Raw genomic sequence first — 22,705 nt, forward strand, 5'->3', positions numbered from 1 at the left:
TTTATCAAATTACAATACACTGACTACTAGGGGTGCGGGAAAAACTCGATTCTTAGATGCATCGCGCTGCGGACGTGAACGATTCTGAATCGATTCACAAATGTCAAAAATCGATTTTCTAAATATTTCATTTACAACGTAATGTTGACGGAACACAAAAGGCGGAACTGGAAGTGTTGAAGTGCAGCGCCCGGACAGTCTGTGGCGGCACATAACAAAAACAACTGGATGAGCGAGAAATCCGATCGGCTCCCTCTGCGTTAAAGCCAAGTTAGGTCAGGAGACATAACACAAAATGTTCAGAAGAGACATTTTGACCTTTCAACAAAGTCAAACCACCTTGGGAGCCACAACATTTAATGTCCAGTATGTGTTAATGTCGTAGTATGGGCTAAAAATATAAACGAGAGCGCAAATTTACTTCGCTCTGCTTTAAGCTTTAGCCGCTTTCCTCCCATCTCCGCCAGAAAACTTTTCTTCAAAACTAGAAGAGTTTCTTGTAAAATGTCTCAGCGTCCGGCTGTTTTACCAGGCTGAGGTCGCTTCTCATTCGCCAGCTTCTCGTTCTAATTTTCCCGTTCCACCTTAAATTCTGCCTTAGGCGCCGATTGTAACTGCTGCACCATTTAAGGTGGAACGGAAAAATTCGAAAGAGAAGGGACTTTGGACATTTTCGCAACTTTTTTTTAACTCTCGTTGCAGATTTAACCAACCGCGCTGCTTATAAATGCGAGTAAGTCCACCAAATGTTCGTCTTAATCTGTTTTTTCGTTCGCTACTGGCGAGGCCAGACCTCGGTGCTATGTGACCTGCTGTCTGCTGTCTCTTCTCGGTCGTTGAGAACCAGGGCTTTCGCGCTATGCTGCACACTTTGGAGCCGAGATTCAGCGAGATTCAGCGTAGGAGGATAAAACCCAGAAAAAAGAAAAAAACCCTAAAAACATCAGTGCTAGTGTGTATTTGTGAGTTTAGTCCAACATTTTTAAAACAGTAATGCCTTTTTTTTTCCCTGACTGTGGTTTTAATAAGATATTAGTATCTGAGATACTGCATCTCACCAGGTTGAGTTTCTGCCATGAATGCAGTGAATATTCTCCCTTATGTTCACGCCAGATGGTTGCGCAGGCCGCTTTCAATCACGTGATGTAAATGATATAAATGGGACTCGCAAACATTATCAACAAAGCTAAACGATAACTTGATTTTACTGGCAACGAATTCTTATTACCACCGTTATCGATAATGTTGATTTGTTGCAGCCCTAATATGTATTATATTGCAGTTTGTTACTACAAAACATGAGTGCCTTAACATGATCGTGTTGCCATAGAAGCATGTTTGTTAAGGATGTGACTGAGAAGACAGAGGCTCTGGTGGAGCTTGTTTGGTAACTTACTCTAGCTGATGTTAGCCACTTACAAAAAGATCCCAAATTCCATTTAATTCAATGAAGGACTGATTAGCTGAAGCAGGTATAAGCAAGTAACTGTAAATACTGGACTTCCTTGTGAAGAGCTTTGGAAATTAGGCTAACATACTGACATATTGTTTATATTTGTAAAGTTTGTGTAGTAAAGTTGTTAGTGTTTTTTGAACAAATAAATGCTTACTGCCCTCAAAAATAGCTTGAAAAATCATTTCACAGATCCTAAGACAGTAAAAATGAGCAAAATTATCACTTGTTTTTCATTCAACCGAACAAAGAAAACAAAAACGTCTCTTGGTAATGGAGAAGCAGAAGAGGTTGTACTTAGTTATCCTGACCTAAGAGTTAGCCTAATGACTGAGCTAGCAGTAAGCTCAGTCTAAATGGAGAAGCACCTAATTCAATCCACTTTGAAAACCTTCTCTTCTTATTAGGCAAAATACCCACTCAATGCATTTGTGCATTATGGAGAATGACAGTCAATTTATTTAATCTGGGAGGGTTAAGGAGATGACGGTTGCAGCGCTGGCATGCAGAAACATTTTAAAAGGTAGGGGAACCAATTCCTCCGAATAATCTCCCAATAATACGACTCCCATTCTAACTGCTTCACTTCTGTCCTCGGGTACTGTGATCTGAGGGCAAAGCAGACACAAGTGTCACCAAATCTAATGACAAAATGATACAGTGTGGAAAACGAAAAGGGAAAAGCAAGCCCTTTCCAGAGAGAAATCGCCGTATCACAGCTCTGCTTGCTTGTGGCGTGACAATGGCAGTTTGGTTTTAAAATGGAGAGGAAAAATAGCTCAAAAAGGGCTTAGAAGAACTAGGCTGCACATCACAAATGCAAAAATGCTGAATTATTAAAAAAGAAAAAGAAGACTGAGCAATTTCCTTCGAGTTCAGAACCAGGTACGGGTGAGCCAGTGGACACAGTGGCCAAAGTTTCTACATGTACAATAAAGTTACCTTCCTTACATGGAGTGCAAAAACTGCATACACTGAGAGGTGAGTAGCAGTGGTGTAGGAGAGCACTACATTTGTCTTACTTGACACCAATTAACTTTGTAAAGCTGTCGGGAGTCCTTGCAAGTGCATTTACACTACATTGAGCAAAGGAAGCGTCTGCAGTCTGTTCCTGAAAGGAGCTTTCTGACCAAGGCCTGGATTCATAAAGCACTGCAATCATTTATTAACTACAGCAGGCTATGTGACAAGCTGTGCTGCTATACTGTTATTGACTGCTGGGAACAAGACTGGACTGATATGAAAACCCTGCCAATAATCTGTATTTTCATGTCTGCCAATACCAACTGTGGCTCTGTTATGTAAAAAAAAATTCACATGTAGACACATTTCACTTTCACCAAACATGGATATGCGCACTGAGTTGGAATTATTGTTATTACCGTTAAGAGAACACATAATTCACCTAGTTGGCCTGAAATACGAGTTATGACCTCTGCAATTCGCCTGCAGTTTAATTTAGGCCTAGTTCTAAAAATGACCATATGAACGCAGCCATAATGTAAAATAATTACATTCACTGGACACTTTATTAGAAACACCTACCTTGAACTTTTACTCACGGGTCACTTCATGCGCTCCAACTACCATGAACTGTATTGTGTGAAAGTGGAAAAAGGCACCTCATCACACTGTTTAAAAGCATTTATCTTGGCAATAAGTGCGTTTTTGATTGTAAAAACACCATATATCATTTAAATAAAGGCAGACAAATACAAATATAGTAAAAAATAATAAGAATTTCACTTGGAAAAAATATCCTCTTGTGAGCTTGTCTGAAGAACAAAGTTTGGCTCCAGATTTCTTCTCAGTGCGCCCAGCCATTGCATTGATTTGTTACGTTCCACTTCCTTGATTTAACAAAATGAAGGATTAATTAGCCAATTAGCCAGGTGATGATAAGGTGACGATAACTACAATTAATACTGAACTGCCATGAGCAGAAGTTTAGAAATGGCTGGGAAAGTGAACACATTTAAATCTTACTGTTTATTATTAGTATTATTATTATTATTTTATTTTTTTTTTACTTTGCACAGTATTGTGGGTCTACCACAGCTGTTCAATTACAGACTGCAGCCCATCTGTGGCACCACAATTTGCCAGTCACCTTCTACTTCACCACTGGTCACTGCTAGAGTTGTCCACCACACCAAAAATATCTAGCTGAGAGCTGGACTATTGTTGTATTTATTACACAGCTTCTTTAAAATAAACTTATCAATCTTTATTTTTTAAATTGACACACAGCTCCTACTGTATCTTAATTTATTCATGGCCTGCATTTCATGTGTCTGTGCACTTAAATGTAAAGAACCTTTAGTAACTTTTTTATTTTTAACAAAATCATTCAGGTATGTTCAAATTTAATGTAAGTCATTCTAGGAATTCTTGGGTAGATTGGGGCAGTCATGGGCTGGAGGTTAGGGAACCATCCCTGTGACCGGAAGGTCGCTGGTTCGATCCCAGTTGCTCCCTGGGCGCCGTGGATAGGGCTGCCCACCGCTCCAGGCAAGTCTGCTTCCTGCCCCCTAGTGTGTGGGTGTTCACTAGTGTGCATGTATGTGGGTATTTCACTGCACAGATGGGTTAAATGCAGAGGTCTAATTCCTCTGTGTGCAAACACAGTTGGCTGATGGTTCTGAATTCAATTCAATTCAATTGATGTGATTCTCAAATAAAATCATCACTGTGTAAGAGCATTACAGTCTAAAACAATAAGCAAAACTGGTTGGTCATTTATTCTTAAAACATTACAGGAAAAAGCTGCATAACTCTGCCTACATTTCATATTACGTTTTTTTCCCCACCAGATTTAATTTGGGAAGAAAAGAAAAAAAAACACAAACTGAGTAAAATGTGGCGAAGTGAAGTAAAAGTCGGTTTGAGATTCTAAAGCTGAGACCATTACACAGCACACTATTTGAAGCGTTCAAGTTCACTGAACCAAAATCAGAGGCTTAATAAATAATTCACATAACTAATAATGTGACGGCAGGCAAATTTCTCTTTCGGCCACAAAGTCATTAAAACCTACTGGACTAAATCATCTTGAGGAAGTAATCAATTTCAGACAAGGTACAGTGACTCAATTCATCACAGAAGAAAAATAAACAGCCTAAATGAGTCTGTGATGTACTTCACTGTACTTTTCAAATTAAGCCAAGGAGATGCATTACAACGTTCTTGAGGCTTCCAAATGTTTAGAAAATTTCGGCAGAGTGAAGATCTCTGAGCCAACTCACCAGCTCTTGAAGCCTTAATGTCATTTTTATTTTTGCTTTATTACAATATAGCTTATAATACATAAACAAAACCAGTGCAACATCTGCATTTTTTTCCCCATATAGTATTTTAAATAGTTCTCTGATATTAACACTTTATGTAGAGCCAAAAAGGTGTAAGTAGCAGTGCATGATTGAAATCAAATAAGATTGAAATTGGCAGACTTTTTGCTCAGAAACACATAATCAGGTAACTTTTTGATTTTGGCTGGTCTATGTTGTAATTTTATGATGTATAAAATGTGAGTCAGGTAAGTGCACCTGCACTTGAATACTACTTCTACACCAATACCAAATAGTAAAAGTATGCATGACTCATTGTACTAAATAGCCAGTCACCTTTTACTTTTGATGTAGCACTTTATCCGATTCATGTCATTAACATCTAATTATTTTATTTATGAACATAATATTGACCTGTTACTGAGTGAATAACATCATTTATACTGTGACTTTAGCTAGCAGGGTTTTCTGTTGAGGTAGCGGGCTTTCCCTAAGCACAATGTTAAAACTGTGGTGTGGTAACTGTTCATATGCTACAGATACATCAGACAGAGATTAGTTTAAAAAAACCCTCTAGTCTTCCTTTAAATGTTTTTTCTTACCTGTAAAGTTGGCAGCAGACAGGTAGAGCCAAGTGAGTGCTGGGATGAAGAGCAGGGCGAGGGACGCAGCCAGGAACTTCCTGCGCCCACGACAAATTCCCAGCATCCTCTGGGGCCGAAGAGGACACGATCAGGAGGCTGAGAGACCTCTACGTGGGCAACAGCTGTTTGCCAGGAGGTACATGGCACTGTGAGAAAGGACAGAGTTACTGGGAGGCACACCTCCACAACAAAAGCTTGACAGTCAAAGCAGACGATCAGACTCAAGCTGAAAGGTTTTCAGGAACACTGATGTGGTCAAATCAGCCTGAAATCAAAACAGATTTTTTTTTTACGCTGTCAGTTCATGTACCTGGTCATAGGAGGATTCAGTTTATTATACAATTTCAAAGACAAAATTGTCATTTTCTAAAAATCATCCATCAAAATGTAATGACTTTAGCCCACCTATAAAACAACATCTGACTTCTGCACCAGCGGTCAGGGAAAACTATATTAACCAACAATATCATGTTTAATCCCCCCCACCTATCATCACACTAAATACTCGGTTAACTCAGAGAGGTATGCATAACAATACTGGAATCATACTGGTAGAGGTGGGCAATACAGTGATATCGTATTGTGATAAATTACGCTATTATGATATTTCAAACTGCTATTTGATGATGTATTTATTGTACAACAGAAGAGCAGAATGTTTAGGTGATGCTGGGCTACTGTGCTAAAATATCTGCATTTTATTCATACTGCTACACTGTTAAGCCTACAGAAATAAATATTATATATACTTGTGACGGCAATCCAGGTAGATGCAGTCTCAGTTTCTACATTTTATAAATGTTTATGCACAAGTATCAGCAGATACATACATGAAAAATATTTGATATCGGTGCTTCCCTATCAGAGACCTGTTGTAGTACTGCGTTTCACTCGGAAATACATCGCAGTGTGGAAAAAAGTGTTATGATTCCTGATTCACGCTGACTTTAAGAAAAGTCAAGGCTTCAGTTTTCAGTTCACTACAAAAAGTCCTCAGGCATCCTTCTGACAGAAGTTAAAGTTTCATGTTTTCCCTTTTAGATTATACAGTTTTACACTACACTAGTCAGATCATCGCCATCCATTAATTTAGGAAGGAAAGCCAAATAGTCTAAAAGGAGGAAAGCATTCCTTTAACTCAAAGAGACACTTTTTGCACTTCTTGTTTTATATGACACACCAAGTCATTCAACTCAGAACAATCCACTCTCTGTTTTGTGAACAGTCATTGCAGAGGCAGAAAACTGAGAATTCAAAACAAATGACTAGTGGGGGCAGACACTGAGAGCATATTTGGAGGAGGCGTCTCATAAAGTAAAAATGATTTGGGGTTTTACAAGGCCATTCCCACAAAACTGTGTGAGGAGTCTTTCAATGCCAATAAGTGATACTGTTTACTGTCTTCAGTAAAATATCCAAGCCAGCTTTCTCTCACAATGTGGTATGACTTTAACTGGAGGTGAAAGTGACTTATAAACACAATCCATCTCAGGTGTGGAGCTGTGTTTTTGAAGGGTGAATGAAGCCAAGGCCGTCGTAAAGATGGAAGTGTACACAGAGTAATGGAGAAAGTGAATTAATGTGTTGTGAGGAAAGAGGGAAAGAGAGCCAGAGAGAGAAGACATAGGAGGAAGTAAAGAAGAAATAAGAGCAAATATAATTATTTTATTTAATGACTTGCACTCTGGCACTCTTATATTACTAGAATAACCCAAATCTGAACTGCAATTCTTATAAGACCCTTTCTCTGCACATGGCATTGAAAAGTTGGTCACAGGTAGATGGTTCAATATCATACGTGACAGGGCTGCACAAGATATCATTTGCTAGTACTGGCCTTTGCAATTCTAATATCGTAGAAGGATACAATATGCATGAGCCTCTAACCAATGAGGGAGGTCTTAGGCACTAGGGTCTGACTGATATGAAAAGTGGCAATGCCCTTATCTAATGTCATCATTAGAGAATATCTTGAAGGAAACTGTCTTGTTATTGGGGTCTGGGGTACCATGCCTAGACCAAAAGAGTTCTGTGAGGCCTTTAGAAAGAAGACTGTAGGTGCCTATGAGTCTGACAGAAGGTTTGAGAAGTATTTCCAAAATATAAAAGTCAATCCTTCCAGTGTCTGGAAGATCATCTACAAGAGATAATATTTAAAACCACTGCCAACAGAGTGGACAGAGTGCCCCAGAAAATTTAACCCAAGAGCAGACTGTAAAATGCTAAAAGACGTTTTTAAGAACCTAAAAATTGTATTACTGTATCTGCAAATAGCTCTTGCCACTGTGGATGTCAGAGCACATGTATCTACCATTAGAATAAGACTGCACAAATTTGATTACATAGGAGGTGCACCAGGAGGAAGCATTTGCTGTCTAAAAGCAAATGGGGGTTGGAATAGGGCTGTACATGCAAGAAGCCTCTCAAACACTGCACAGTTGAAAGAATTCTGCGTGGAGTGGACAAAAATTCCTCCCAGTAGATGCCAGAAACTGGTACATAGTTATAGGAAACATCTTCACAAAGTTGTTTCTATCAAAAGGGGCAATACCAGTTACTGAAGCCAGGGCTGTTAAATAAATGACTGCAAAGACAAACTTTATTCGTTTTTTGTTCTATTACATAACATTTATCTATACATACTGTTTAGCTGATGATCACACACTGACATGCCCACATATGTAAAAAAAAAACAAACAAAAAAAAACAAACAAAAAAAACAACTATATTTCAACAGAAAATCGCAATGCATCTAATAATGGATTATTTTAACATATTATATTCGTTTGAGATTTTTCCCACTAATGGTAACCAATCACTAAATGGATAATGTGCTATTAGCGTTTCTCATGTTCCAGATGAGTTTCTATAAATGTTTTGGCAAACAAGGCTTTAAAGTGATCCAACAAATGTGAATTATTTTGGTCAAAATAATGCAAAACACATCAACCAGGGATATGGATGTATCTGAATTACATTTTCCTTTTAATGGAGAATCTCCATTCAGAATGCTTTGTAGTCCAGGACTAGACTTAACCCCTGTCTGGGAAACCAACCCTACGGGCTTACACCAATATGTTTTTACCGCAACTGGTAGCAATATAAGTCATATTTAGTGTTTAGTCCAGATCATGCAGCCCTAAAAGATGATAAAAACCCACACAGTTTATCACAGAGTATAGCAATTAATTACACAAGGGTATATCCATCCACACACACAAGATTCTAGCCACTGGATGACCGTGGAAGCTTGTGTGATACGCAGGCCGAATTTTTCTTTGGAGTCAGCACTAGTGAAGGGCATTGGGCCTTCATGTACATTACCATTACAAAGAAAAGCAGAGCAGCCAGAGGCAGAAGCTCAGAAGTGAAGAGCCTTTTCTCAGTGTTTCCTCCAGCAGCTCTCTCAGGCTGGAGTTTACAGTGGCAGCCAGTCATGCTGACACACCAGCACCAAAACATTCTGCGGGTGGATAATGAAACCCTGCTCAGCCAGAGACATGCTGATCACGGGTTACGGCACTGAGGTCAACACTCAACTGCACAGAAAAAGGCATGCAAATTTGTATTTTACTAGACTCCTTTACATTTATACTGTATGGTGTCAGGAACTGTGCTAGACTTAGTGATATGGTAATAGGCTGCTGCGATATATTTCAGCACTATACTTTTTCTGACTATTTTATGGGCATTGTCAGCACTTTTACAACACCTAAAAACTGCAAGCGTATTTAGACCAATTACAGAGAGCCTATAAACAACAACCAGTAACTGCATAATGCTTAAAATGCATGGAAACAAGTAGCTGCCTGGACGTCCGCCTATTACTTCTACCATTTGTTTGATGTTTCACCCAAGTTGTTCATTTTTGAGAAACACTAAATACATAGTTTGAAAAATAATTTTACTCAGTCTTTTCCATAGCTTTGTCAAAATAAGGCATTTCTGTTTTGCCCATTTCAACATATCTGCACACCTCAAAAAAACTAAATATTGTAATACATATCACATCATATAATGCCTAGTATTGTTATTATTTTTTCCTATATCGTCCACTTTTAGCTGGGCATCACAAACTGCTTATGAAACTGACATCTTCAGCGCAGCGGTCCAAAACATTTTCTCAATACCCAATATGCATCACAATATTTGATTTTTCTGAGGTTTGATATGTTGGAACAAAGACCAGAAGAACAAGAAGTGCATATTTAAAAACTGCAATGAATATAATGAGTTTCACATACTGCACTACACGAACTCCAATTAAGCAATACTGATTACACTCTCTTTGTAATGAAACATGCAGTTGGCATTCCTTAAGTACTGAAGATTTCCATCATCTGCTCAGAAAACTATACACAATCAACTCCAGAAATATTGGCACCCCTCAAGAAAGTGAGCAAAAAAACATGAATCAAATACAGTTGACACATCCAATGATTCTATATAATGTTGATAAATTGCTAACTATTCATTAAATAAAAATCATTTCTGCATAAGTGTTGTGTCTACAAAATAGTTAATTCTGTCAAAACGTGTAGCAAAATTACTGGAACCCTCAAAGAATACTCTAAATAAAACCAAAGGAATGTGTGTCATTGGGGAAAAATGTTTCTTGATATTGTCAAGGAACTTTGTTGTCTTCTGTTGTCTATCACCATTTCCTGTTTCACTGGGGTATAAATATGAGGTAACACACAGGTTAAATCTTTTTGTCATCCATCAACATTAGTAAAACACAAGAGCTCAAAATTTAGTTGCATCTTGGGGTTTCACAGTTTAAAAATCAACAGTGAGACACCACCTCCATGACCAAGAACGTTTTGGATGAGTTCCATGAAAGAAGCCCATCCTGAGACCAAGACACAAATCACAGCATCTGAACTTTGCCAAGCAGCACTGGAATTCCACCGAGAACAGTGTGCTGTGGTCAGATGAAACGGATGGCTTTCTGGCCATGCACAACATCGTCATGTTCGGTGAAAAAAGGGGAGAGTACAAAGAATGGCATCTCATACCCATGGTAAAATATGGTGGTGGCTCTTTGATGCCTAGAGGCCGTTTTGCTGCCAGTGGCCCAGGGACTCTTGTTAAGGTCAGTGGCATAATGAATTCTATTCAATATCAGAACATTTTAGCTAAAAATAAGACAATGACTCGAAGCACACGTCAAAATCGACAAAGACAACATAAGGCAGGCAGCAGCATAAAATCAAGGTTCTGAAATGGCCCTCTCAGTCTCCATACTTGAACCCAATTGAAAATCTGTGGTCTCAACTGAAGAGGGCAGTTCACAGAAGAAAACCCAAGGAAATCAATGAGTTGGAAATCTGCATGGACGAGTGGTCCAAAATCCCTTTATAAGTATTCTCCAACCTTGTTAAACACTACAGAAAGAGGCTGAGTGCTGTCATTCTCGCCAGTGGAGGCTCCACCAAATACTGAAATTTGGGCTGGCAATATTTTTGGACTCTGCATTTTAATGAAAGGAAACCTTTATTGTATTCCAAAAATCTTTTTGACAATAAAAGCATGAGGCTTACTCATTTGTTTAAGCCCAAAATATCATTCACTGCATGTGTAGTTCTTTTAATATGTTAATTGTAGCTCATTTTTATGAAGGGTGTCAATGTTTCTGGAGTTTACTGTAATGTAAAGTATGAAATATTGCTCATCCCTACTTAAAAATAAGGCAGTCAACATAATTTGAACTAGGGGTATTTAACTCTGGTCCTGGAGGACTTATGTCCAGCACAGTTTTTAATTTCCCTGCTCAAACACTCCTGCTTCAACTCATCAGTTAATTGCCATGTGTAATGAGTTTGTCCAAGTACGGAAATTACCAGACTGTTCTGCGTTTCAAAAAAGGCTGCATTTCTAGACCACTACAAAATCAAAGGCTGTTCCAATCAGAATCATCTTTAGAATACAGCTGAGAAATGCAGTGTACATTCTGACAAATTTCGAGGAAGCTACCAGAGTATCCTTCTCATTTTTCTGTTGCCCATAATCCGCACACAGGTCTAACCTGAACAAAGGTCAAGAGAAACGTTGACATATAAAACTAATCCATTTTAATATATGTTCCTTAAAATGACCAGTATAATATACAGTACACGGTTTCATTAGTTGTGTTTGAAGTGCACCTGCATTCAGTACATTGAACAGTTTTTAGCTTGCCGGACAGCATTATTCACAAACATTTTTGCCTGCCAGCTTTTTATCATTGACATCAATAGTATTTCTTCAATCATATTTCATGCCGACTACCTTCTGATGACATGACACAGTGGCCTTGTTAGACTGTTCCATTTTGCATTACATAATACAAATAAGGACAGTGCCAATGGACTCATCCTTGTCAGCTGCAGTCTATCTGAGAACGTAGCTACTGGCCCTACAGGACCAGAGCTGAACAGCCCTGATCTAGACCAGCAGTGTCGGACACTTCCTGGTGGACACCAGCACTGCAGAGTTTAGCTTCATTAAACATACCTGATTTAACTCATCAGCTAATCACTAAGAACCTCTGAGACTTGAATTCAAAGTAAAGAGGAAAATCTCTGCAGAGCTGTGGCCTTCCAGGACCTTTTGAACTAGGCTTTTATTTTAGCAATCTAACAGGATGGTCCTTGTAAAAGCAGATTGGTATAAACATAAAGAATCTAAAGAACTAAAACCTAAAGTGAGGGCCTAAGCGAGCTATGGAAACTGACCCTGCAGAGGTACACTATAATACTGCTTTTCAGTTTTAGTGATTTTTTTTAGCAACATTCCTTTCTGGAAATCTGATTTGTGTGTGGTAAGCATTTACAGTACTGTGGAAAGCTTCCTTTGGTGCAATTTTAAGAGACGAGACAGATAAAACAAGTTATATTGGGTTTGTAAAACGTTCTTTTGGCATATAGTACTGGGTTAATTTAAGAATGGGTTCATTTAATTAACTCACTGGTAAAATATTGCGATAATGAATTTGATAAATACCACCCAGCACGGCATTACACTGTAAAGGTGCTGACCTTCTACTGTACTGTAAAGCACTTTTTATTGAATTTTCTATGAAAGTGGAAGTGGTGGTATATAGTACAGGGCCTAACAGCATAATAAATGTTTTTCAAACTTCTTATATGGCCACTTTCCCAGACACAGATTAAGCCTAATCCTAGGCCAAATAGAATTGTAATGGTGAAAGACTATTGTCATTATAATTGAGTCCAATACTGTGTCTGAGAAGTACACAAAGATTATGTTGTAATCTACAGCATCCTGTACGGCCACAGCAAAAAGGTTATCTACAACATTATGTACAACATTCTGCCACTAACTGTTTACTCATGAATTATACAATTCTCTTTACTAAACCTGAAAATTGAAACTGGCTGCAGATGTAGAACCATGTGCCATATTTTGCTTATTCTAGTTTTACAGTTTTTCCTTAAACATGCCATACATAACAGCATATAAACACAACTATTAGCCTACATCACCCAAGAACTATTCCCTTACTTGTTTTCCTGGCACAGTGTCTGCATATTTATACTTTTCCTGCTTTGCTACACTTTATCTTTCCATACACTCTCAAACCACTCCCTCTCCACTTTGTCAAAGTACTTCGTTTTGAAGTATACTTGCACTGCATTCTGAGTAGCTTTTGAAGAGGAAAGTGCTTCATAAATAAAAGATGCATATTGGATCATAAACACAAGGACTGCAAACTGTGTCAAGATGTCTTTGGGTTTTTTCTCCCCTGAATCTGTGAATCAGCTCAACATGAAAGAGGTCGCATTCCAATTTCAAAATGTGATAAATTTGAACCTGTTAATCTGTGAATTATCAATTATCACACTTAACCACCAAAAAAAATAACTCCACAAAATTAGGCCACCACATTCATTTCAGATAAAGAATGATGCCCTATTGCTATAGCAACAAAGTGACACATCAGGCTGAGGTTCTCAGTTTCAGTAGGTTTCTTCATCTTTCTGATTTCAAGCACAGAAAAGTGTCAGAAGTAGGGCTGTGTTCAAAATGTTGATATGGCAATATATCGCAGAGAAGCTCATGGCCATATTCACATCGATACAGTGATGGCTGAATTGATATTTATAAATTTACTTTTACATGGCACGAGTGAAACAAATCCTACAATTCGGTTTGAGAGCACGACAGCATCCAGCATGCGAGAAACATGTTTTACTCTTTATTTATTATATGTAAAAACAAAAAAAATTGTCCCTTCTGCGTGTCACGTGTTCTGAAAAAAACGCCCCACAGCATGACGTTCATTCATTAGTTTATCATCTGCTGTTGTGAGCATGAACAAGTGAGTATCTTATACTACCTCTTATAAGGCCTGTATGATCTTTATTAGCAGTGTACTCTAGTTAGTTTTACATACACAGATTAGTTCAATTCAAGGTTGTAGTGGGTTATTAGTTCATAGTCTGCTGTGGTTAGCACTTGCGGTTCATGTTTGTAGTTCTGCTTTACGTTGTAGTACTGCTAAATGCTAAAGGAATGACGTTACCTTTCTGTGTGCGATCTGTGGCATGCATTATTGAACAATGAGTTGTTCAATGACAGTTTTACAGCCATAGACTCTCTCACTAGAGGACTGCAGGGGCATGGAACTGAAGCCTGAACTCGATCCATACCCATACCTGGTCAGGTCCAAATGGTACTGCTAAATTATTAATATATTTAATTAATATATTCGAATATAAAGCTAACTTCAGCTTTGACGCATTAAAAGAGATGCATTATCGCACATTCAATTTTACAGTGCTTTGCTTTGTTACTAAGGACTTGAGTTACTGAAATAAACTGGCATTATACACTTCTATAACACACCAACAGTATCTGTTATGAAAATACCAATTGTACCTGGCAGAAAAAAGGTGTCCATCACCCTCTCATAAACTTAAAAAAAAATTCCTCTACTTGCTGCTGCTGCTGCTTTCAGGAATGCTTACATACATTCAGGTGAGCTTAGCAGGCTAGCTGAAAATCTTGCTTCCAACCCAACATCCCCCTCATCATCTATGGTGTTATTACAACTGATACTGATGAACTTCATTCCCGGTTTCTGTCAAACTCTGGAGCTCTGAAGCACACAAATGCAACTGCAAGGTTGCGTGTGCAAGCTAGAGAGAGAGAGATCACAGAAGCTGTGCACAATTCACAAATCTACAACACAAATTAAAAGTCAATCATTATTAGGGGTGTTTCTGAGACAGGGATGACGAGAATATATGCTGTAAATCGAATACAGTTAGATTTCATGCTATAAAATGCATCACATGGGGAACTGTCTCTATAGTACTATTTAACACAATCCATGATATTCCTACAAATTTTAAGATCACAGAACTGGAAAAAAAAAATGGTTTGGTTAGTCTACCCTGAAAAAAGCTGAAGTTATCTTCTTAATGCCCAGCTTCTCATAAGAATTCTCCGTTCCATCTTAAATGGTGCAGCAGTTTGCTGGAAGTGATTGAGCCATGTTAGAAAATCCCCTCATCCTTCAGCCAGAAGGTAAGAGCCACATGTTATACAGAAACACCAGATCTAATTATCCTCAAAGTATCAAAGTCCACAAATAGTCCACTTTTTCTTTTTATTATGGGCCATAGTAACACATTTGCCAAATATACATGCAAAATGTAATGCACATCTTTGTACATTTGTTCATATTACTTTTACTTATTTTGTGTCTTCTAAGAAAATGACTAGTGCCAGTTACTGCTTCAACAAGCACTTTATTTTTTCCCCCCAGAAAAAGACAAATGTTTGGAATTACCCAAAAAAAAAAGAATAAATGAGAGAATTATGCTATTTCTTTTCTAATTCTGTATATCAAACGTATTCAAATCATGATTCAAAAACAGCAGTGAGTATCATACTGCAAAATTTGCGTATCACTACATCCCTACTCACTAGAAAACAGATCCTGAAGCTCCCTCGGCATTATTAATATATTCATTACTGTTGTATTTTTTACAAAAACTTACCATAAAAATTTTTACGTAAGCATTAATAATACGCAAAATGTCATTATCATTCTCTCCAACCTTATTTTTGCATTTATTATTACAGTAGGCATTGGACAAAAATATCTGATGCACATCTGGTGTGTTTTTCCACTGTACTGAATCGTATTGTGCTGCTCGTATCGTGAAGTTGCTGACAATACTCAGCCCAAGTGAGAAACACTCCCCCCCCCAAATAAATAAATAAATAAAGCCACACATCAAGCCTATAGACTACACACACTACTATATTGGTTCTTTTTGTTCACTTGTGTGAACAAACAAACCCCACCAGAAGGTGACAGGTAATCTCACATAGTCTAGTGAAGAAGTTAAACTAACGCTGGCACCGAGAGACACTTACAAAGCTCCAGTTCACTGACCTTGCCCTATATTTCCCCCAGCTTAGCAATAAGGTAGAACAGAGCTTAGTCTCATGGGACAGGTGACAGGCAATCACACACTGTCAGGTGAGGAAGCCAAACTGATGTTGGCACTGTGAAGCTCACTCGCGTTTACAAATCTCCGATTCAGGGATCTCGCCCTATATTTCCTGAACAGCTTAGTGAGGAGGTAGGGTAGTCTCAAGGGATATGGACCAGTACTGTCAACTGCTACTTGTTAAGGGGAATTAAGCAAGAACAGTCAATTCTGAAGGGCCAAGCTAAACTTAGTAAAAAAAAATAACAGCTCTCCTGAAGCCGCTGCAGCTCACAACATCAAATAATGAACCAGACAGATGATGTCGTTGTTCATATTTAGGGATGTAAATGATTAACTGACAAATCAGCAATTTTTCAACCCATTCTATCCTTTAAAATATATTTTTTTATTTTATTTTAGGTCATTTCCAACAGCAGTTTCTGTCTGATTAGGTGGGTTTAGCATCCAAGTTTGAGAAAAGTTTTTAAAATGTACACAAGGGCACTATAGGAAATTGGTGCTGCTAGAGAGGCCTACTGATAAATGAAGTGCGCAGCTAAAAAAAAGTGTCCGGGATCATTTTTCAAGAGGACGACAGCTCAGCTACAGCAATGGTCCATCCAATGATATTCGGATGATGAGCGTGATATTTGAGAACGGACAATCTTATTGCTCAACAAAGCACTGTTTAACTAAAACTATTACAGTATAAAACTATAAAATATGTATTTCAAATTGTATTGGTCAATATTATCAGTTATGTGAATTTTTAGCTCCCTAAAGTCAGTATCAGTGGCAAAATTTTCATAGTGATCCGTCTCTAGCTCTGACATGGGGTATGTTTAATTCAGACCATTTACTACATGTATATGCCTGGCCACACTTATCAGTACTACGTTCCACAGTCCACACAAGATATTTTTAACATCTCCATGCTTTGATACAGAATACAGTTGATGCCTGTGCTCTTAAGTGCGTGTACATCAAGTACTTCACAATGGCTTAAAACATGACTCAGCCAATCAGATTTCAGAACCGGAACCATCTGTTTTGTAATTGATATTTTGATGGGTTGCAAAATTTGCATCCCTATTATATTAGAGCAAAAAATCTATATAGTCCTATTTTGGCTTCTTTCAATTTAGAAACACAAGTTTTATAATTTGGCCAAATGGTGGCTTTGAACAGTTTCCTGCATCGCACACTGACAAGTATGTTGAACCTGTCTTCAACTTTCCCTACTGTGTGAAAACTGAGCCATATCCTTTGGAATGAATCTCATGACTGTGTTTATGAATTCCTTCCATCTCAAGTTCTCACATGTCTACATGGTGGGTTTTGCAAACACTTTGATAAAGAGTGCTTGGTGTGGAAATTTAGTACAATTACAGTACTAAAGAGATGACTGTAATACTACAAACTACCGCAAAATTTGATCTTTCAGTACCAAATTTCAGTACTCAATTTTTGCTGTAAGAAAGCAAACTTGTTCTGAAAACTAGACTTCTAACTGGCTGTCTTAATTACATTATTAAAGCATAATTTTAATGTCAGTGTTTCAGTCTGTAATCCATTACAATCAGTAAAAATACCCACTTCCAACATCTCACACTCATTTCTGGTTTAAGCCACTTAAATGGCCCATTCCATTTTGCCTATCATCAGCTGGTCCACCACTCTGTGCTCTCCTGATCACACCTTAACCATCACTGCAGACATGAGCTAAAACGTAAACTCTTAAGAATAAAGTGAAACTGTTTTACTTAGCTACACAGCTACCAGTACCAACAAAAAAAGGGTCAAAACCTTGTCAAGGTGCCCCAAGCTATTTATCAGACCATCGCCATTCCTCAGCTTCAGTTTCCACTTCTCAAAATTTTGGCTGGCAGGCAAGCCATGTTAACGTTATTCCTCCTAATTAACAGCCATACGTCTCTCTGTCTCCTCATTATTCAATACCACCTCTGTAACATTATTTGACGAGTTTTCATTAACAGCAACACATGCAGGTAATAAGAGAGGACGGTGGCAATCATGTCTGTATCTGTCTGTAATGTCTGATATTATTAAAACACAGAGTTAGAAAACAAAATTCACAAGAAATACCACCGTTTTGGAATGTAAATAAATGTAATGTCATTCTGCTAGTTATACAGAACTTATGTTGCCTGTCACAGTTGGTTAAAAATGAAAGAAATGGAGGGTTATGACACCACTGAGATTGACCTACACTTTGGACAGTATTTAGAAGATTTGGTCTAGTTAGGATGCTTCTGTTATACTATTGTCTTATCTAGAGTTAGGATAAGAAAATGAAGTTAGGAACTGTCATTCTGTAATGGCTACTGTCCTAAATTCAGTCCTAACTGAAGTTGTCTTGGTGACCAAACAGATAAGATTTCAGGGTTAGGAGGTTTCTGTAATAGAGCCCCAGATCACACACCCTTTTAACATGACTGCACACTTGATCACACACCCCTTTACCATCACTGCATACCTGGAGCTGTATTACAGAAACTTCCCATCTTTTGTTCTATGTTAAGATCTGGCAGGTCAAGAAAAGATTTTTCACAAATTCGAGGTACACAAATCCAGTCCTGGAGGGCTGATGTCCAGCACAGTTTGGTCGTTCCCCTACTCAAACTCACCCACCACCTGGCAGATGAATTGAATCAGGTGTGTTTAAGCAGGGAAATCATCAAATTGTTCTTGACACCAGATGCCCTCCAAGAGTTATGCATGCCGTATTACAGAACAAATCCCATCTTAATTTAGGAAATAATCTTATCTTACAGAATCTTGCAAGTTAGGAAATCCTAAGGTACACGATCAAGGTCAATAATCAACTGTTATGTCCATTACCAAGCAAGTGGCGGTACGTGCACAGCTAATCAAAATGAAGTTGGTTAGGCAGCCTACCAATGCAAAGAAAATGTCAAAACTACAAGCTGATTGATTGGAAGTTGGAAAAAGTTATTAAAAGTTAATAAAAATTTCTTACTGTGACAGCTTCCCATGCTGTTTAACAGGGAATCGTCGCTCCCTAGTTTCAGTTTCCATTTCACAGGGTTCAGACAGTTATTCCTGCTAATGTTATTCCTCCTAGTAAACAGGCGTGCAACTTTGTCTGCTCATTATTCACCACCATCGCTGCAGTGTTTTATTAGATAAGTTTTCACCGACATTATTATACGCAGGTAATAAGAGGGAATGGTAGAGAACGTGTCCTCAGTGTCTGGGATTTTTTTGATTTAGGGAAAAAAGATCACTCTCACAAGTGAAACCACTGTTTTACAATATGAATAAATGGAACACCATTATGCCAGCCATGGTGAATTTATGATGTCCATCACATCTGCTTAAAAACAATACCATTATGTTTTCAGTAGAGTGGCAAACAACAGAAATGAAAAGTTAAAACAGAAGTTAGGAGACCACCGGGGTTGTACTAACGTTAGGACAGTTTTTAGGGAAGTAGGGAACTGTTGTTTGTAATAGCATCTGTCCTAAATTGAGTCTTAAATGAAGCTGTCATGGTGACTAAAAGATAAGACTTAAGAGTTGGGCTGTTTCTGTAATAAAGCTCTTTAAATTCTTAAAATCTTTAAACCTAGTTCCTTTACTTACATGCTGCTGTGACGCCCAGCCATAAATATGACACCCATTCGTGTATATTGTTTTGTTGTCCTGTCTAGTTAGCATCATGTATATTTATTGTTCAGTGTATTTATTGTCTGGCGTACTTATTTGTATATTCTGCACTCGTTTCACATCGTCATGTATCTATGCTTCATGCAGTCCTTCGTAATGTGCTGCTGTTGTGTGTTGCACCATGGGAACTAAAGGACGACATCTCTTTCCAATGTATACAAGTAATACTGAGAAATGACAAAGATCACACGATGACTTGTAAGGTCATCTCTAGCAACTAAAGGAAAAAAGTATGCAATTATATCTTTATATTACTAAATTTTATAAGCATAAAAACATTTATCAGTAGCGCTACAATAGATCTCCTTATTTAAGAAATGTACCAATATGTAGTAAAATGTACTAATGTATCAGTAGTAATATCGCTCAAGCCATCGGCTGTACTTTCTTTCCCTTCACTTCTTTCTCTTCATCCAACGTGTTAATAATTCTGCACATGTAAGGATAGAGTCCTAAAGATGTTTAGAAAGGTTTGTTATGAAACACAGGAATGAGCCAACATCCAATTCACAATAAACAAAAACTAACTTTAATGTATTTTCAATTGCCAAATATTAGAACACATTCTGAAGCTTCTTAAAGTAAAAGCATTTTTCTTTATTAGAACATTATCCAGGTATAACGCAGGAAAGGAGCAAATTACTGTGAAAGAACTAAGAAACATTATTCTGCACCCTTAAATGTTTAATGTGCAGCATTTCATGCACCAACATTCATAATATGCTGAATTTTTTGGACATAAAGTGAATATTTTAAATAATTAATGACAGAATATGACACAAGAAAAAAGCAATGAGTGCCACATAATGATATTCTGATCTCTTTTCGCAGACCAAAAGCCCATTGGAAATATTATGTTATTAAACCTTAGAACTGTTATAATGCCTCAAACTGTTATACTGCTTAGACTCCTTCAAATGACAGAGTTTAGAAAGCCCATCATTGATGAAGTCACCTCATTGTGTACAGTTACAACCCAAAATCCATTCAGAGTGAGATATGGGACTTATTTCTTTCCTATGGTACTTAAAGGGCCCATAATCTATATTCTATATTTTTCTGCATTTTATTCTCCCCTCATAAGGTCTACTTGAGATCTTTTGCAGTTTTATGTAGTGAAACTACATAAACTTTTTATCGCCTACAATTTAATTAAAGTGTTTTATTACTGTGCCTTTTTATTGCTATGACTGATCTATGCAAATGAGCTCTGTTCCTATTGGCTACCCTGTATGGGGACCCTGTAAGCAGTCCAACTGCTCCTAATAACTTCAGTATGAATTGGCAGGGCTAAACTGATGAAGGCTGAATAAGCAGATATATGTAAATATACATTTTTGTGACATCACAGAAACTGATTGCCTGAGAGAGAGAGAGAGAAAGAAAGGAGAGACAGAGAGAGAGTTAACAGAAACAGATATAGAAAGAGAAACAGATGTAGAAAGAAAGAAAGAAAAAAGAAAAAGAAAGAAAGAAATTCTGACTGAATTGTAGTCATATTTTTAATTCAATCTAGTGAAACGTTAAAAAATCCTGGACAGTTCGCAGAACCTAACTAAGCTAAGGCCACTGCATTTACACTTATATTTACACTCACCGGTCTGAGAGAGTGAACAGGTGTCGACTTCTCCTCTCCTCTCAATAGGTTTTCAGTGCCAAGCAATGGAATAAAATATCGTCCACAAGTCAGAAACACCGGTTTCTTTCTCCAGGCACTGTCTATTATTAGGTTTCCACCATGTCGAGCGCCAGCTGGCTGTGTGTCACCCCGACAGTCAGCGCTGAAAGCCGAGCTCGGCTCCAACAGCTCTAACGCTGCTACTGTTGTTGTTCCCACGGAGGCAGCTAGCGAGCTAGCCTAGCTACCGTTACCCAAAATAAAGCCTTTCCATATGCTAGCATGTGCTAACGCTTCTAAACATCGCCTCTGAAACTGACTCTTCTCCTCGGACCGATAAGGAAAAAACACTTGTGGGCCAATTTCTAAAACGTGTTGCTAAGCCGTGAGTCTACCTACCAGAGCCCTTCATACTCTAAAATTACGCTCACGGATTGCTAGCACTGCGGTAGTTTAGTATAAAGAAGTAACGTTCGCGTTACAGTCTGTGGTAAGTTAATGTCTCCACTCATTACCTATATCCTCTAAACGGAGTCGTGTACTGGGTGTGTTGTTTAAAAAGCACAGGAATCCCTCTGGCGGAAGACTTATTTCCAAGGCAGTGATTGTGTGTCGGACTTCCAAGGCGGCCACCAACACACAAATTCTTCCCGGCCTCCTCCAGTCCTGACAACGGAGAGCAGTCCAATGGCTGCGCGCTCCATCCAGCGCCGCCTCCTCCCTCCGCCTGGATCATCCAAAACCTGGAAAGACTTGGATCGACGCTCATTCCTGTCTTTGTGGAATGTTTCCATTAACTTGAAGGAGAATGGTTAACATGTCAGCAGTCATTCCGAGTGGTTTGGTGAGAAATGCTCCATTCTAGAGAAACTTAAGAGTCAGAATTGTTCACAGTGGTGCTGATAGGAACCAGACCTCCACCTCTAAAAGCTGCCACACAGAAAGATTACATGAAATGATTATGAATACACTGACTGATGCCTGTGACATTGTTTTACAGTAGTTTTGTGATAACGTTTTTGGTCTGAAACATATTTTAATTTATTTCCATACATTCATAGTGGAGGGACATAGGAAGGGTGTTCTAAGGCAATGTAGCCCCTAAAGATTTTTTTTTTTTTCAGATTTACCTCTATTTTATCATCATTCCACTCAGAGGACACGTGTTGGTTCACTGGTGGTTTTGGATAGTAAATAAAATTGCTATATTTGCGTTTCACACATAGGGACACCTGGTTCCCATCACCACTAGTGTAAAGAAATCAGTCTCTACAAATGAAACATTTCACATTAAACCACTCTGAATGACTTTACATCTCAAATACTGAATTATGCAGAAATTTTGAAAAATCAGTGGAATCAATTTTCTGGATTGTTATTTTGAGATAAGTTAATTATCTTGTTATCTCAAGATGACAATTGTTATCTTGAAATAACGAGTTACTTATCTTGTTATCTCAAGATAACAATCCAGAAAATTATAGCAACAGCTCATGGCCTCTCTGGACTTCCATAGTTTTAGCTTATAATCACATCATACA

The 22,705-nt window shown here is 38.1% G+C and overlaps 1 protein-coding gene across 2 annotated transcripts in view; it reads right to left on the reverse strand.

Annotated features, from left to right (window-relative positions):
* LOC118812409 (LARGE xylosyl- and glucuronyltransferase 1) overlaps nt 1-21,856 on the reverse strand; it is an 82,042-nt gene extending 60,186 nt beyond the window's left edge. The window contains exons 1-2 of one of the 2 annotated variants that reach the window (XM_036577413.1): nt 21,144-21,856; nt 5,343-5,530 (exon numbers count right to left, since the gene is read on the reverse strand). In XM_036577413.1, coding sequence (XP_036433306.1) covers nt 5,343-5,448 — 106 coding nt within the window. In that variant the 5' untranslated portion in view covers nt 5,449-5,530; nt 21,144-21,856. The remainder of the gene's footprint in view (nt 1-5,342; nt 5,531-21,143) is intronic. The other variant, XM_036577414.1, reaches the window with a different exon arrangement.
* Nucleotides 21,857-22,705: the final 849 nt, after the last annotated feature.

The sequence above is a fragment of the Colossoma macropomum genome, unplaced genomic scaffold (assembly GCF_904425465.1).
Source record: "Colossoma macropomum unplaced genomic scaffold, Colossoma_macropomum, whole genome shotgun sequence".
Classification (NCBI taxonomy): Eukaryota; Metazoa; Chordata; class Actinopteri; order Characiformes; family Serrasalmidae; genus Colossoma; species Colossoma macropomum.